This window comes from Asterias amurensis, chromosome 19 (genome assembly GCF_032118995.1).
Source record: "Asterias amurensis chromosome 19, ASM3211899v1".
Classification (NCBI taxonomy): domain Eukaryota; kingdom Metazoa; phylum Echinodermata; class Asteroidea; order Forcipulatida; family Asteriidae; genus Asterias; species Asterias amurensis.
This window is the reverse complement of record NC_092666.1, coordinates 11,829,734-11,844,682: the sequence shown is the minus strand read 5'-3', so window position 1 is coordinate 11,844,682 and position 14,949 is coordinate 11,829,734. Positions and strand designations below refer to the sequence as shown.

The following is a 14,949-nucleotide window of genomic DNA, read 5'->3' as shown; positions in this document are numbered from 1 at the left end:
ATTAGTTCACCAGTGAATAATTGTACGCTTGTGTTTTGTTGCGTTTTTTTAAATGATTATTTTGACATAAGTGCAGAAAGTTTCAAAAGTTGCAACATGAACCAATTTCAGAAGCAAATTGTTGGTCATGTCAGCATAATCAGCATAATAGCTTGTGGGTTTTTTTTTAAGAAAAAAGTGAAAACCAAAAAGCAATGTTTTCCGTAAATCCGTTGTACATGCTCAACTAATTTATGCTTCACCGAGACAAAAATTATTTTCAGTAAATTATTTTACTCATTTCTCAAAAACACCTTAGCAAGTAATATTTTACGGGAAGCTTTCTACCATCATTATCAATAAATCTGTGTCACTTGTGTTTCACGTCCTACAGAAAATACCCAAGCCCTTAAAGACAGTGGACACTATTGGTAATTGTCAAAGACTAGTCTTCACACTGGGTGTATCTCAACATATGCACAAAATAACAAACCTGTGAAAATTTGAGCTCAATCGGTCATCGAAGTTGTGAGATAATAACGAAATAAAAAAACACCCTAAAATAAAAAAAAATAAAAAATAAAAACTATATTTCTTCAATTGATTTAATAAGTTTGAGCATGTCTACCTGAATAACCAGCAAGGACAGCTGCTGGAATGACCGGATTGGATGGCGTCTCTAAGGGAGAGTTTGCTCTTGTGACATTCCGTACGAGTCCATTGAGTTCTGAACTGGTACAGCTTTCGGAGAGTGTCTTGCAGATGGGGACCTGCTGGTACCCTGTGCTTGTATTCTCAAAGTTATCGAAACCTCCGAAGTGATCTGAAATGAGACGGTACAAAAGTGATCGTTAAGTTAACGCTAGGATATACCTTTGGTAATTCCTACAAAAATGAGTGAGCGTAAACACTTACTTGGTAAAACAAGTGCAGGTCAGCTTTTTGACATAAACCGTTATGAATGGGTGGGACGTAATGCCATTGGTTTCATGTTTTGTGTTATGCAAGAGTTTCACTTGTCATGTCGTGACCGAGCGGTTAAGAGCACCAAACTCAAGCTCTAGTGTTTCTGATCGGTAGAGTGTGGGTTCGAGTCCTGGTCATGACACTTGTGTCTATAAGACACTTAACCATTATTGCTTCGTCCTTCGGATGGGAAGGGAAGCCACCGTGCGTTGTGTAATTAGCGCAAAAGAAACCCAGTGCGCTTATATAAGTGCTAAGAGAAGAGGTTCGCCCCGGTGTTCCTAATTTGCAATCGGCAATTTGTCTCTGCAGTGCAACACTCCTTCAACCATTTTGCCTTGTTCCCTGTATACATTACCACAAACTATTAGTTAAGACGGACAGGAGACCATACTAATAATGACCTTTAACCCCGGGTTTGTTATATTTATAATCATCTGTTTGAGAGTGTTTAGTATATGCCGTGTTTTTTGTTTGTTCATCAATATACATGTAGGGCAACAAACTGACTTCCTAAACACATTGTACACATTAACAACATCTTTCTATTGATTTGGTTAAGTTTCACTCCCTAATCAAAACATGCCTGCACTTTATCAATATATTAAAGGGACAGTCCACAACAAAGCTGAAACATCTGGTCTAAATTATGACACTAAGTGTGTACATTAAGCTCAATTTATATACACTGTACACCTTTCAAAGGTGACCTTATCTCACAACATGCATTGAGCTTCCCCTCCTGTAGACCTGTAATGCTGCCACCATCTTGGTCATGTTCCCTGTATCCAACGACAGTAATGGATGCTAATGTTCATTGCACAAAAAGGAACCAGACTAATTCTTCTGTCAGCCTCAATTTGGCTACATTGATTTGAATGGGAGAAAATCAAGACGGACGCACCACGATGAAGGTCTACAGTACCGCTGGTTTGCGACTAGACTCAACGTTTTGGTAATTATCCTCTCATCTTTCTCATGCAGACGATTCGAGCATACAGATTGAAACGTTGAGTTGTTAACCACAAGTTATTTTCACCACCAACCCTACTCAAAAGGGGTTTGGGTAATATTTGTGGGACACAAAACCGAACGTCCAGATTAACAAATGGTGCTAGCCGCAAACTTCACCAGAAAGTAAATTTGATGGTTCCATTTCAGACATGACTGCCGGGCTATCTTGGGAACATCCTCCCACTTCAACTCGAAAAAGCAGATACATGTAGATGTTGCAGGGACAATAAAGTTGTATTGTGTTGTATTGTATTGTATGTAGCCTACTTGTTCTAAATTAACGACACATCTCAGCATTTTGAACTTTTGATGTCTTTGTGTAGAGCAGTATAAGAAATTGTCAATATTATTACTCTTTATTATTTACCGAGGGCAAATCTTAAAAGCACTTCTATGCTTCACATTTTCCCCTGGTATGTAATGCTTAAACTATATTCGATACGTTTGTTTGTTGTTACATGCACCAATACTGAAATAAATGTCTAAACTATTGCCCCGACAACACTGAGGCAGTTTCCCTTTAAAATTCTTCTGATTAAGCACACTGAACAGGAAGGGAGCCCTAGCCTGAGACATCCTGCCCATTATTACAGTCCTTCCACATCACAGAGAGGAAAGCTGTGGTCAGAGCTAGGGACTGATGTCATTTCCTATTCGGAAGAAAAACCTGCTCGATGCTGCTTTAAAGGGTACTTTTTGTGCCACACAAAACACAATGTCCACAGATTTGCATTTAAAGGGTTCGGGTACTTTCTTGAGGACACAAAACACAATGTCCATCAATTAACATTACAATTACACGGTTTAAAGGTAATGATGGTAGAAAGCTTCCCTTACATAAATTGCTAAGGTGTCGTATTTTTTTGAAAAACAAATTCACACAAACATTTTTAAGCCAAAATGAACAATGAGTTTATGCAACTCTCCTGAAAAAGATTGCTCTGTGATTTTCACTTCTTAAAAACTTAAAAAGCTGAAACCCTAAATGTAAATTATATTATTCACTATATATTTCATTCACAGCGTGTAGGGATTCATGTCATGGCCATAATCTTGATCTACAAAAGGTATCACAACCCTTTAAAGTGATAATAATACACACAACATGTACAGCACAATTTACAGAAAGTCTGTATTTTAAGTTCATATCCCCACATAAGTCTTTGATCTGTTCCTCTTGCTTAACAGACACTGGACACTATTGGTAATTGTCAAAGACCAGTCTTCTCACTTGGATGGTGTATCTCAACAAAGGCATAAAATAACAAACCTGTGGAAATTTGAGCTCAATTGGATGAAAAGTTGCGAGATAATAATGAAAGAAAAAACGCCATTGTCACCTGAATTTGCTCTGCTTTCAGATCCTTCATTTCTAATTCTGAAGTCTTGAAATCAAGTTCGTGGTAAATTACTTCTTTCTTGAAAACTACGTTACTTCAGAGGGAGCCATTTCTCATAGTGTTTTATACTATCAACAGCTCCACATTACTCGTTACCAAGTAAGGTTTCATGCTAATAATTATTTTGAGTAATTACTAATAGTGTCCACTGCCTTTAAAACAGGAAAACAAATCATACAAAGTAAACAAATTTACATGTTGCTAACTATTCATAACTATTAGCAAACTATACAGGATTGGGTGTTGAGAGCTGACAAATAAGTTGTAGACAATGTTCATATTGTGTGAATCAAAGGGTCTATGTAACTTTTGCAGGACAAAAAACACTCTGTCCACAGATTTACAATAAACATACACAGTATAAAGATAATGATAGTAGAAAGCTTCCCTGAAAATATTACGTGCTGTGGTGCTGTAGTTTTTGGAAAATGGGTAAAACAATGTCATGAAAATAATTTCGTCTCATGGGACGAAAATTATTTTAATCATTTACAAACGTAATTTCATGACATTGTTTTACTCATTTCTCAAAAACTACAGCACCTCAGTTAGTAATATTTGAAGGGAAGCTTTCCACTATCATTATCTTCAAACCCTGTAAGTTTAATGTAAATCTATGGACATTTTGGAAAAGTATCCAAATCTTTTAATAAACTGTCCAATCTTATGAATAATCTGTTGTGTAAGTCACAAACAAATCTTGGAAAACCCTGCACAATGTAAACACAGTGTCCTTCATTTTGGTTTTGTAACCGAAGTCAGCAGTTACGTTTTGTAAGGTTTTCAGATAAAGAACTCTTGAATGTTACTTCATTCAGTTCAAGTACGAACTTCATCATCAGCAATCTTTCATTCATACTAAAATTAAGCATTGTTTTTATCCTCGCCAACCCTGTATAATACCTTCATATATATATATTTTCTTATTTAACAACTAGCATATGAATTATTTTAGTAATTTTCACAACAAACTAAGAAACATTTCCCGAGTCATTCAACAAGTTCACACAGCTAAAACATTTCCACAAAACTGTGACTAATGAGAAGTTGTTATGGGATAACCTAAGCATGATGACTCAAAAAAGGGAAATTTCTTTTTTTGGCAAGAGAGCACTGTAAAAACTTCCCAAACGTTGGTTTCTATTGGGCAGGGTCGCTTCCAACGCTAATTGAAAACTTCCAGGACGAGTCAAGCTACATGTGCGTGTAGTACGTGCGTGCCCGGCCAGTTTGAGTACGTGCAAACGTATGAAACTCTGCGTGTGTGTACTGAAACAAACATCACAAAGTCCTCATCAGACGTTCATTACGGGTGGGTTGGGCGTTTGTTCGTTTATACGACATGATCGATCGTCTAGATGAATGCGATAACAAATAACTCTGTATGGAGGCAAGGAGTAGATTCTGAAGATCTTGCTATGAGGTTTCGATTAGGGTCTTAAAACAGCTCAGGCAGGACCCAATTTCATAGAGCTGCTAAGCACAAATTTGCTTAAAAGCATGAAATTTCTTCCTCGATAAAAATCGGATTACCAACCAAATTTCCACATGATTTTCAGGATAAGCAAACAACAGCTGAATACCAGTATCAAGCAATATGCAACACATGGAAATTTGGTTGGTAATCCTGTTTTTATCAAGGAAGAAATTTCATGCTATATAAGCACATTTTTGTGCTTAGCAGGTCTATGAAAATGGGCCCTGATCACAGGGCTCAAATTCTACATTGGACCACATACTCACAGGCATAAGGCCAATTATGTTAGTCAAGTGGCTTGTTTTTTTCAGTTCAACATCTTTGTCTGAAAAGAGTGATGTTCAGATGTTGAGTTGAATCTTGAATGTTGAAGTTGAATGTTGAATCTCAACAATATCTTTCAATCAAGCAAAGAGTACTTCATTTTGTTGATAAAGTTGTTGCTATACGTCAAGTGGTCTTGTCTTTTTTTCCAATACAACCTCTTTTTCTCAAAAGAATGAAGCTCAAATGTTGAGTTTGAGTCTCACAATCATCTTTCAATCAAGCAACAAGTACTTTATTTTTTGGCAAAGTTCAACCCCAAATGTTTGTATATTATTCTTCTTAAAAGGTTTCTGATTTGTTGTTGTTGTGTATATCGTTGAGTAGCGCAATCTTTTTTTTAAGTTTGCAGGCGAATGAAACAAAAATTAAACCATACTTACTTTTACTGTAGTTGTTGTTCTGGAAGTACGACGTGTTGGGATCGAATATCATAGGGTTGTTGTAGAACTCGGGTGTGGCAGCTTCCAGATAGTTACCGGAGCTCGGTGAGGGCTCGAGGCTGTAGTAGTCCGAGCTACTCCCGGGGTCCTCCTGCTTTATGTTGAGAATGTCCTCAGCGTTGAACTCGTTAAGCGTTTGAAGCGACTCCGAGATCTGGTACATGCCATCGCTGAAAGTGGTCGGAGGCGTTGCCACGGGAACCGCCTGCGGTTGCTCCACTGAGAATGCTGGGGTTGAGAAAGAAAATGGATATTAATTTTGTTATATTTTTTTTTACCCATACATCGATGTGTGATAGCACTGTATACTCAGTACTTTCCCCAAGTCCTGTGAAAAAATATCACAGGCATGTTACTCGGGTGGGATTCGAACCCACGACCCTTGCAATTCTAGAGCAGTGTCTTACCAACTAAATAGACTACCGAGATTGCCCGGTAGCTAGAGGCAGTTCGAATCCTATGTTTTGGCAGCGGGTACCACAATGAGAAAAAGAGAAAAAGGAGTCAAGAATTTGGATGCATACAGGGGTACGACAAAGAAAATTAACAGTTCAGTTCGCATCAAAATAAGTTCCACTTGCAGGCTTCGCTTTTGAAAGGGCAAGGGCACCAAGGCATTTTCTCTTTGATAAAGGGCACTCTATGAGGAAAATGTAAATTTCTACTAGAAAAAGGGCACCAGGGCAATATTACCAGGGGGCATGGAGGCAAACGCCTCTATTGCCTCTGTAAAGTATCAGGCCTGCACTTTTAATAACCTGTTCTTGGAAGTGGACAAAATGACGTGTCATCAATGAAAACAAAATCGCATAAAGAATTAGGATTCACATTCAGGGATACAGCAAAAAAAATAAATATTTCAATCTGCAATAAGTTTTGTCGTCTAGTGTACTGAATCACAATTTCTTGATTTGTTCAATGAACTCGACCAAAGTTTTTATGAGAGTAATTGGCAATTGGCAGCTTGGCATGTATGTATCCCCTTGTGGGAGTTTGCCAAAGTTCCTTTGATGGGAAGATCATCTTAACAAACAAACAGACAAACAAACACCCCATTTAGGTTAGTCTCATCACCACTTTAGATCTTGGTTCGGGAAGAACAATTTAACTTTATGTCTTTAAACTCACCTAGATCAAACTCCATGTTTCGAGTTACATGTGGTTGCCTAAGTAAGCTATTCCACATTTGGATTTTAACTTTCGTATCTTACTATATTCCTTGCTGGTAAAAATAATATTGCGCTTCACCAAAAAACAAATATATTGGAGGTAGAAAAATTCTTTCTGGTCTTTACGTCCTCGTCATTATGACCAGTAATATTGCTATTGCGAGAGATGGTAGTTTTCGAAGGAATGGCTCAGTTTGCAACAACTCGCTAAGTTTTGGGGAAAACAACAATGGTTCCTCTCCTGTTTATTTTTGTGTCACTTGATGTATTATCGGATCGGTCAGAGTTGAGAGTTCAAAGGTGTTATCTCAAGTTGCCATTTGTTATTCAATGAAAGTTACAGAAGACGGGAGTGAAAGAAGTCGCCCAAACGAAGTCAAGCTGCCCAGATGATGTTTCTCATCAATGGTTTCCCGTCACATTAATTTCCACACAATAGAGGGAAGATGAAAAGCAGATGCTGGTCACCAGCCAAAAAGAATGCGAGTCCGAGCAGGGAGGAAGGCAGTTGTGATCTATCACATCGATTATCCGGATATTAAAAAAAGTTACTCTGCGTCAAATTGTCAACCCTTGTCTCCATGTAGTGATTTGGGAAAACCATTCATGAACAGAACACACACGCTACGCAAACACCACAGCGGAAACCTTTCTCACTCCAACCTCCACTAAAACCAACAACTTTTATGCTGTCTCTCCGATCACTCTGCTTTGGTTGTTAAAAAACCCAACACCAGATCCAAATAGCACTATCCAGTCTCCTTGAACAGATTGTGGTGCAGAAACGCCCTACAATTTGACGATCCCAGTATGCAGATTGTGTAAAATGCCAACTCCTGAATGGAAGCTGCTACCAAAAACTCAATCACCAAATCTTCTCCGCTTGCGACCGCAAAATCCAAAATGGTTGTTTTCACGATTGTTTCACTGGTGGAATTATTCTGTTCGGATACACTATTAGTGGAAGAGCTGCAGGAGGAAATCCTTGCCTGATGACACCAATGTAGCTAAGGGAACCAACTGATCCACCACCAACTCTCGCTTACTACCACAGCGGGACTAAACAATGGTATCACGCCCACACCGGTCAACACAAACTTAACTTCCCATCTGGTGGTAGTGACTTCTGGTGTTTTTTTTTTTTTTTTTTTTTTTTTTTTTTAAGTGATCCGACTGGTTCCCTCTTCTTTTGCCTGGTATCTGGAGTGACGTCCAGGAAGTCAGGGTTGGTAAGGTGGTAGAGATAACAGACATCGGTGTTTCAGCCTCCACCACAGGAAGAGGGAAGAGCTGGTGGCTGTGGTAGTACCCATGGCCGTGCCAGTGATTGGCAGGTGAGGCTACAGCGGTGGTAGTGTGCTGGCGATGATTTGGGCAAGGACAGAGATTCTGGACCAGTGGAGATAACTGGCTTTCCGTTTTTTTAATTTTGTAACTGATACAGAGCTCTGAACTTTACACACTGTATCAAGAGTGTATTAACTTCTTTGTTACTACTATGGAGTTAAGTTTCTATGTTTTGCTAATATGGAGTTAAACTTCCCATGTATACTAATGCTACTGAACTTTAAAAATGAAGCACACCAAAGAATAAACTAGTTTTAATTTTACAATTTTAACATTGTCCGGGACCAGTTTGTCTAATGAAACAAGAAATTGGATATACAAATTCCCGCTTTGAGAAAGTAACAAAATTAAACAAGAGGTATAATTGTGAGAAATTTATTTTTATAAAAAAGTAAAATAAAATAAAATAAAAAATAGACAATAGAAATTTGTTTTATTTTTTAAGTCTAAACATCAAACCCAACCCAAAATGATTTTTCTCTCACCTTGTCCAAGAAAGTCGTCGAATCGCGGCATACAGCTTGACGTGTACACTGACTCCAATTTGATGTCTGCTTGTGTTGTGGTTGCTGTTGTTGTGGCAGTTGGGAGGGGCTCTGACTGGGGCGGAGGGGCTGTACATTCTGCCAAAAAAAAAAAAAAAACAGTGCATTATAATTAATTAATTCAAAGGTAAAATAAATGAAATATGTATCCATTTAAACTAACAAACCAAGTAATGTGGCTGGACTGATACTGCACAGAGGCACTGAAAGTGATTGCCTCTGTGCCCCCTGGCCATTGCCTTGGTGCCCTTGAAATGCCCCAGCAGTAACTTATAATTTCCTCATTTATGATGTACTTTACAAGGGAGAAAATTCCTTGGTGCCCTTGCCCTTTCAAAAAACGAAGCATCCCTGATGTGGCTTTGTTAAAACAATTGTGGGAAAAAGGGGAAAATATCAAAGTTGATTATCACAAAAGTTAATTATCACAGTTGTAAAATGTATCAGGTAATGTGCGTACTTCATGGAAGCAAAAAAAGGCAATCGCCTTCAAGACCTTTGGTTAATGCCTTGGTGCTTGAATGATTCAATTCATGCTTAGCTGTTTTTATGTAGTTAAGCAGCTTCATTAAATTGGGAAAAGGTCTTCAGCCCTTTGGAAGTTCCAGGAATTATCAGATTGCGGCCATGGTTTATTGGATGGGTTATATTTTTACTCTCTACCCAGCCCACTCTGCTGTCTCCAAAGGAAATTATGTTCCTTGCCATGGGCACCTTAGAAAACAAAATCTGCACTTTCTCTGACAAGATATTTTACAAAACAAAAAAAGCATTTCAACAGAGAGATGATTTGCGAGGCGACTTACCCTTACGGAGCATGTCAATGTGTTCCCACAGTATGTCCCCCATGAACGGGGGCGCTCTACTGAGGAAGTCGACCTTCTCCAACGCGCAGAGGTCATGACCCGCGATGCGGAAGTTAGCCACCGAGACGCCCTCAAGGCTGAACTCTTTAATGGCCCACAGGACCCACGCGACCACTTGGCACTCTGTCCATTGTGTTGGATCTGTCGATAAAATAAATGTACATTAAATTTAATATAAAACTAAAAAGCATTAGGCCTACATGTACATTGCAGTTTCAGAATAAAATTAAACACACTTTAAACAGCAGTGGACACTATCGGTAATTACTCAAATAATTATTAGCATAAAACCTTACTTGGTGACGAGTAATGGGGAGAGGTTGATGGTATAAAACATTGTGAGAAACAGCTTCCTCTGAAATGACGTAGTTTTCGAAAAGAAGTAATTTTCCAAGAATTTGATTTCGAGACCTCAGATTTAGAATTTGAGGTCATGAAATCAAGCATCTGAAAGCACACAACTTCGTGTGACCAGGGTGTTTTTTCTTTTATTATTATCTCGCAACTTCAATGACCAATTGAGCTCAAATTTTCACAGGTTTGTTATTTTATGCATTTGTTGAGATACACCAAGTGAGAAGACTGGTCTTTGACAATTACCAATAGTGTCCACTGTCTTTAAACAGCAGTTGACCTAAACTAAAAAGTGTCTTCACTGTTTCCCAAACTGTCAAACCGTATACAAAATTTACCATCAAAATCACCCTGGCTTATTTGTGTCTTCTATCATCACTGATCTTCAAGCTGTGTAAGTTTAATGTAAATCTTTGGCAGGTCTGATGCATTATACTACTTTAGTCATTGCCTTGGTGCCCTTAAAATGCTCCAGTAGAAATTCACTATTTCCTCAAAGGGTGCCCTTTACCAAGAAGAAAATGTCTTGGTGCTCTTGCCCTTTAAAGCAAAATAAGGCAAACAGGGCTGCCGTGGATATTGTGTTTTGTCTCCTACAAAATATAGTGAGATGCTTCATTGTAGCAAAGGGACATTGCACAATGTAATGCACAGTTGCCTATTCCTGTTTCGGAATCTAGATCGAAGGAAGATGCTTCAGTTGCTCTTTGAGTTTAGCAATGGGCTATTGTACAATGTAATGCAAAGTTACCTATTCCTGTTTCGGAATCTTGATTGAAGCACAATGCTTCGTTTTAGCACGAGTTACCTACATGTATTCCTGTTTTGGAATCTTAATTTGAGGTACATTTACATGTTGACAAACCTTCCCTTTAAGATACCAAGAGCCTCTATGCAAGAGTATAAGGACATTGTGAAATGTTATTCACAGTTACTTATTCCCGTTTCGGAATCTTGATTACAAGTGTACATTATAAAATACGTTCTACAGGTTGTTTTTTACTTCAGAGTGGATGTTAATGCTAATTGGGAACATCCATCTAACGATATTCATTTGGAAGCCCCCCCCCCCCCCCCAGGGAGGTTCCACCTGAGCCATGTCTCACCAAGAGGATAAAGTATTAAATCCAATTTTGATTGAACAAAATAAGAGACACTTCACATCGCATTCGGCCACGGTAAGGCCTACTCTTTGAAGAAAAAAAAAAAGCAATCTCGCCGATGTTTGCTCTTTCAAATTTGAAAATGTGGCAAAATGGAAATTGTGGTGGGGTGACAAATCTTCTTTACAAAAACATAATCATCTGTGGTTAATTAACAAACAGTTGTCGAAAAAAAGTAAACATTTGTGGTGTGTATAATCTATATATTTTTTAATGAATGTTAACTTGAATATTTCAGATGTTCGTTGTGAAAAATAGAGGGTAAAGAACTGGTTTTGAAAAGATAACTCACCTCTCGAGATGCCGAGTCTGTCTTGCTCCTTGTGGAAACTACTGAAGCTTTCTCGCAGACATGCATTCATCAACGCATTGGTGCCCGGTGTTGGGGGCGGCACGGCCGGGTGCAAATCTAATTAAAAAAAAAAAAAAAAAAAAAAAAAATATATAAGGAATGAATAACGAACAAATAAATATGAGGTTAACAAGTTAAACAACACACACACTTCCGTGACAATTTATCAGTTTCTTTTCCTCCCAGAAAAGATATGAGTTGATTCAACCTTCCAACAAAATAGATTAATCTTAAGTTGGCAGGCAAATTCACATTAGGAATAATGTTTAAAATGCACCCACCCATGAAAACCACTCCCCCAATCAAATCTGAAACAATGAAAAATAATGTACAAAACTAAAAGTATAATGAACTGCACATTTCCTGTTTAAAATTTAACACTAAACCAACAAAAACGTGTTACTGAAAAATTACGCCTCCGCAAATTTGAAAGAATTCACTATCCCAACAGACTGGTTGCCCGTAGGATTTTTAAAAAGCAGCAGCACTTAGTGTGTTTACCACTCATGAAGCCAATAGTCTTCAAATCAATCGAAAGTATCTCCAGCTCCCGAACCATTTTTTTTTGTATCTCTGCCTCGTTCCTTTTATAAAAACGCCTCTCCGAGTACAAATCCAATTCCCCGATTTGCGAACATCCCTGAAAATGACTCAAACGCGGAATGACTGCTGGACACGTCTGTCATCACGTCCTTCAGGAAAAGGGCTGACTTTTGTTCACAGTTTCTACTTCTAGCTTTTCCTTCAAACTTCACCAAAGGGGGTATGGAGAGAGAGAGGGGGGGGGGGGGTTTGGTGGGGGACTTAACCTGTGATGTCTCATCGTGAGGGACAGAGATCGCCCCACACGCAAGCAAACAGGTGTTTGTGTGTGGGCCTCCCTCTATCCCCTATTTACCCCACACACCCCTTTAACAGTAACTCCACATCTAACAATGGTTGGTGATGATAGAGTCATGATATGAGACACCACATTGACAGCTTCAGTAATTGGGTATGACTTGAAGACTTCAAACAGCCCCCTTCAACAATCAGATGACAATGTGAAGAAACCAAGAGCTCCCTAAATGATAGCACCCTTTAAGTGCCGCCCTAAATGACAGAACTCTTCAAGTACTGCCCCCTGAACAGTACCCCTTTGGATGGAAACCGATTCACAAAATGACCTGTTTACATTTTCCAAATGTCAATAACTAACAGTGATTTCCAGACCTCACAGAATTGATTCATCCAAAAAGTTGGATCTTTACTCTATTTAAGAGATTCAACTAATTACAAGTGAACACTACATTTAAAAACACAATAAGTTTGCATGTACCTCCCCGAGGTATTAAAGTAAACAACAACAATTACTTAAACTACTTTGTTGATTTGTAGGGTTGTATTAAATGCAATAATAGTGATTCCCAGACCGCACAGAATCGAATCATCAAAAAAGGAGGAATTTTATTTGTTTGTCAGATTAAAGATATTACGGCTAATCACAACTGAACAGTACATTTAAAAACACAATAAGCCTGCGTGTACCGCCCCAGGACAGGAAAACAACAACAATTACTTTAATTAAATACCAGTTGTTGATTTGTAGAGTTGTAAACTTAGAGATTTTTGATTCAACAAGCTATTGAAAACTGTATGAATGAATGGTGCAACTGGTACACTTGGCAAAGGCTGTCTGTCAGTCATCAGAGTAAACACTACATTCAAAAACACAATAAGCCTGCGTGTACCACCCCAGGGATAGGAAAACAACAATTATTTTAAATAGTTGTTGACTTTTCCAAAGAAAAGTGTCTTGTCATAGCACCTCAATGTACTTACAGTGATTTCTAGACCTCACAGAATCGAATTGTCGAAAGGAGCAACTTTACTCCATTATTTTGTCAGATTTGGTTACGGCTAATCAAAAGTGAACACTTCATTACAATACCAAATAAGCAGCATGTAAACAACAACAATTGCTTTAAGTAGTTGTTGATTTGTAGGGATGTAAACTGAATGATTTTATATTCAACAAGCTTTTCTAAAGATAACTACTTCTTAATGAAAACTGCATGAAAGGATAGTCTAGTAATCAACAAATGCACTAACAGTGATTTCGAGACCTCACAGAGTCCATTGTCGAAAAAAGGAAGATCTTTACTCTGATGTCAGATTAAAGAGACTACAGTTAATCAAACACTAAAAACACAATAAGCATGCATGTACCACCCCAGGATAAGAAAACAACAACAATTACTTAAACTAGTTGTTGATTTGTTGAGTTTGGCAATCAAGACGAGTTTTGATTCAACAAGCTGTTCTAAAGTATCTTCCTTTGAAATGAAGACAGCAATTACTTAAACAAGTTGTTGATGTTTAGGGTTGCCAACTCAGAAAATGTTTTCTTAAATGAAAACTTCAATGCAACAACAGTGATTTCCAGACCTCCCGGAATCCATTGTCGAAAAAGGAAAATCTTCACTATGTTTGTCAGATTTAAAAGAGATTACATGTGCGTAGTAATCAAAAGTGAACACTACATTCAAAACCACAATACACGTATGTTCTTTCCAAAAATCCCTCTGTCAGTCATCAGTCAATTAAAAGTAGACCAGGTTAACAGGGAGTGAACATGTATAGTATCAAAACAACACAATGGTTGCCTACATTTACCAAACAAGTCATTGTTTTAATTGAACAATTCCTCAGTTAATACTAAGAATCTGTGTACACTAGCCAGGACAAAAATTGTCATCGCTTTGAAAAAAATAAGAAAAGATTACTGAACAAGAAGTAGACTACGTACAGATATGTACATGTCAGGTGGTAGTTTGGCTGGTAAACTTTTTCAGGTAAGCATAAGTTTGTCGTGCTTAGCTATTTGTTGTGCTAAATCAGCTCTATAAAATTGGGCCCTGCTTAGCACTTTAGCATAACACTTTTTCTAAAAAGCAAGATTTGGCTTTGGAAACTGGGGCTTGTAACTATCACAACCAAACAAGCCATGTGACTCTAGGTTTTCTCCTCAACTTTATTGCTCCATGCCTCAACTCAAAAACAGGTAAAAAAACTTTGCAATGGTCTCTTAAAAGTTTTGAGCAAGTTAGTGATAAAAAAGAAAAACGACAAGCAAAAGAATAATAGGATTTGACTTGTGTTTCCAGCTCAGTGAATGTTTTTAGATACAAGTTCCGTGGTCTGGTGGAGATTTTCATTAAAATCCACTCCTGAAACACTTGTCGTATTGTACGTTTCATATTTAACACTTTTACTGATCAGAGTCAGAGACGCCTTGAGTTTCCGGTCTATAACTGTAGTGTTTCCTCCAAGCATTCAGCTGTAACGGGCTACATGGGTCATAGAGTAACACACAATCTCTGAAATGGACCTGAAAGAATTCTAGCCCCTTTGGTGACATTTTTGGCAGGATAGAAAATCAACCCAGACTGGATACTTTTTAAGTAGGAAGGTTATTAATGCAAACCTTGGCCAAAATATTACAGTCTAATATCAGCCGAACAATGACACCGGTCATTGTTCTATATAAACCCACTGTTTGTTAAAAGAT

The 14,949-nt window shown here is 38.1% G+C and overlaps 1 protein-coding gene across 3 annotated transcripts in view; it reads right to left on the bottom strand.

Moving 5' to 3' along the window:
• Positions 1–14,949, bottom strand: part of LOC139951395 (protein C-ets-1-like) — a 41,442-nt gene that overhangs the window by 5,706 nt on the left and 20,787 nt on the right. For all 3 annotated transcript variants that reach the window (XM_071950277.1, XM_071950276.1, XM_071950278.1), the window contains 5 exons: positions 11,340–11,456; positions 9,471–9,671; positions 8,605–8,742; positions 5,544–5,831; positions 608–802 (listed from right to left, as the gene is read on the bottom strand). In XM_071950277.1, coding sequence (XP_071806378.1) covers positions 608–802; positions 5,544–5,831; positions 8,605–8,742; positions 9,471–9,671; positions 11,340–11,456 — 939 coding nt within the window. The remainder of the gene's footprint in view (positions 1–607; positions 803–5,543; positions 5,832–8,604; positions 8,743–9,470; positions 9,672–11,339; positions 11,457–14,949) is intronic.